General features: G+C 37.4%; 1 protein-coding gene across 1 annotated transcript in view; it reads right to left on the bottom strand.

The window, feature by feature from the left end:
• LOC138866618 (uncharacterized) overlaps window positions 1-2,500 on the bottom strand; it is a 43,682-nt gene that overhangs the window by 19,918 nt on the left and 21,264 nt on the right. Inside the window, exon 4 of the mRNA XM_070139765.1 lies at window positions 955-1,111. Coding sequence (XP_069995866.1) covers window positions 955-1,111 — 157 coding nt within the window. The remainder of the gene's footprint in view (window positions 1-954; window positions 1,112-2,500) is intronic.

Raw genomic sequence — 2,500 nt, 5'->3', positions numbered from 1 at the left:
ATGTATATATATGTATTTATATAAGCATATATATAAGCATATATATGTATATATATATATATATATATAAGCATATATATATATATATATATATATACATACATATATACACACACACACACACACACACACACACACACACACACACACTCACACACACACACACACACACACACACACACACACACACACACACACACACACACACACACACACACACACACGCACACACGCACACACACACACACACACACACACACACACACACACACACACACACACACACACACACACACACACACACACATATGTATATATATATATATATATATATATATATATATATATATATATATATATATATACATATACATATATGTATATATATAAGCATATATATAAGCATATATATATATATATATGTATATATATATATATATATATATATATATATATATATATATATATATATATATATATATATATATATATATATACATGCACATGCACACACACACACACACACACACACACACACACACACACACACACACACACACACACACACACACACACACACACACACACACACACACACATGAAGAAATTGTAGTGAACGGACATGTACAAATATCTGTCTTTTGTGGAGTCAACGAGGATTATAATAGAAATACACTTAAACAAATAAGTCCATTATCATTATCATGATTAACACCAGTGGTGTTCAACCCTTTAATGTGTCTGGCGACATATTAAAGATATACAGTATACTACAGTACTAGGACACACTCATTTTTACTCCATTAGTATATGAATACAAATGTATTATACTTATACGCTCTTGTTGTATTTCCTTTTGAATATACAAAATGAATTGGAATAATAGTCGAGAATCGTTTGTATACACCGTAAAGCAAGAAACAATTTTACGAATCATGTTGACTATTTACAAACCTTTTTGGTCGAGTTGGTATGAGGAGCAGTGTTGACAGCTCTCAGTTTGGTGACAAGGACTCGAACGATATTGACTAGGAAGAACAGATTCAGCAGCATGGACACCACCACAGGGACATTGAGGATATAGTTGTAATCGCTATCTTCCATCCAGCAGCTGTCAGTAAACAAAGAAATAACAAAATATAATAACATTCCACTTGCTTAGTTATCGGTGTGTATGTGCGTATAAAAACATTTATGAATAGATAGAAAAATAGATAGATGTTTATTAATCACAAATTGCATAATATTATTTACCATATGTAGAAAACAACACGGCAATAGTATAAAAGAAAGGAAAATTCACGTCAAATATCACATTTTGTGGTTTGCTTTAAAAAGACGAGACAACCAACGTTACTAATCCATAGTATAACATTGTAAAATTCATAACAGATCCTAACTAAAGTAAACACAATATAGAATAAGAATCACCGAAAAAACGGGGAATGACACAGCATACATATAAAGGCATAAGCAGCTTCATCTTCATAGTAATAATAATAACACTAAAAATAATAACAACTATAATAACAAAAACCAGTAAGCCCGATCATAAACCGAAACCGGCCCTTCAACCTTCATCTCCTTATTTCCCAAAAGAGGCATTCCTTGGCACTCCTTTCCTCAGTCCTTTTGGCACTAGGGTAGGCCTATAGGGCAAAACTTGAGGTTAATGAGGTTTGATTCTTACTGGGAGAGGGGAGGGGTTATAAGTAGAAGAGGTAGGTATGTGTAGTACTTTCATAAGTGAGGGAGAGGCATGTGCTTCCTTTCATGAATGAGGGAGTGAAATGGGCGAAAACGCGCGGGCTGGGCACACCTTTTTATACCTCAGCTGTGTGCGGACGTCCTGTTTATTTCGTACATTGTGGTACGTCTGCCTTTCACACTCGCGGTAAACTTGCGGCTTGCGGTGACATGCGTTTCACAGACGATTTTATTTCCACAAGTAAAAAAAAAAAAAAAAAAACGCATGTCTGTGCGTTCCTCGCGTCGGGAGCAAGAGCAACGTGCGTCCTTGTCTTTTCTCTGGAAGTCGTAGAGATTTTTGTGCATGATCACAACCATCGTACGTGCTTATGGGCGGACTGCGGGCGCCTAATTTCGCAAGAAGAGCCTGCGTGAAATAAATCCATGTGTTCGAGTCGCACGTCGTCGCGAGGTGGACGCAAGTCGATCGCAAGTTTACCGAGAGTGTGACATAAGGCGGGCGCACCACAACAAACTAAACAAGCAGGCCGTCCGAACACAGCTGAGATATAGAAAGGTGTGCCGAGCCCGCGCATTTCCCTCATTTCACTCACGAAAGGAAGCACATGTCTCTTCCTCACTCATGAAAGGAAGAAAATGTCTCTCCCTCACTCATGAAAGGAAGCACATGTCTCTCCCTCATGAGAGGAAGCAAATGTCTCTCCTTCTCTCATGAAAGGAAGCAAATGTCTCTCCCTCTCTCATAAAAGGAAGCAAATGTCTCTCCCTCTCTCATGAAAGGAAGCACATG

The sequence above is a fragment of the Penaeus vannamei genome, chromosome 26 (genome assembly GCF_042767895.1).
Source record: "Penaeus vannamei isolate JL-2024 chromosome 26, ASM4276789v1, whole genome shotgun sequence".
NCBI classification, from domain to species: domain Eukaryota; kingdom Metazoa; phylum Arthropoda; class Malacostraca; order Decapoda; family Penaeidae; genus Penaeus; species Penaeus vannamei.
The sequence above is the reverse complement of the archived record's forward strand: the minus strand, read 5'-3'. Positions and strand labels throughout refer to the sequence as shown.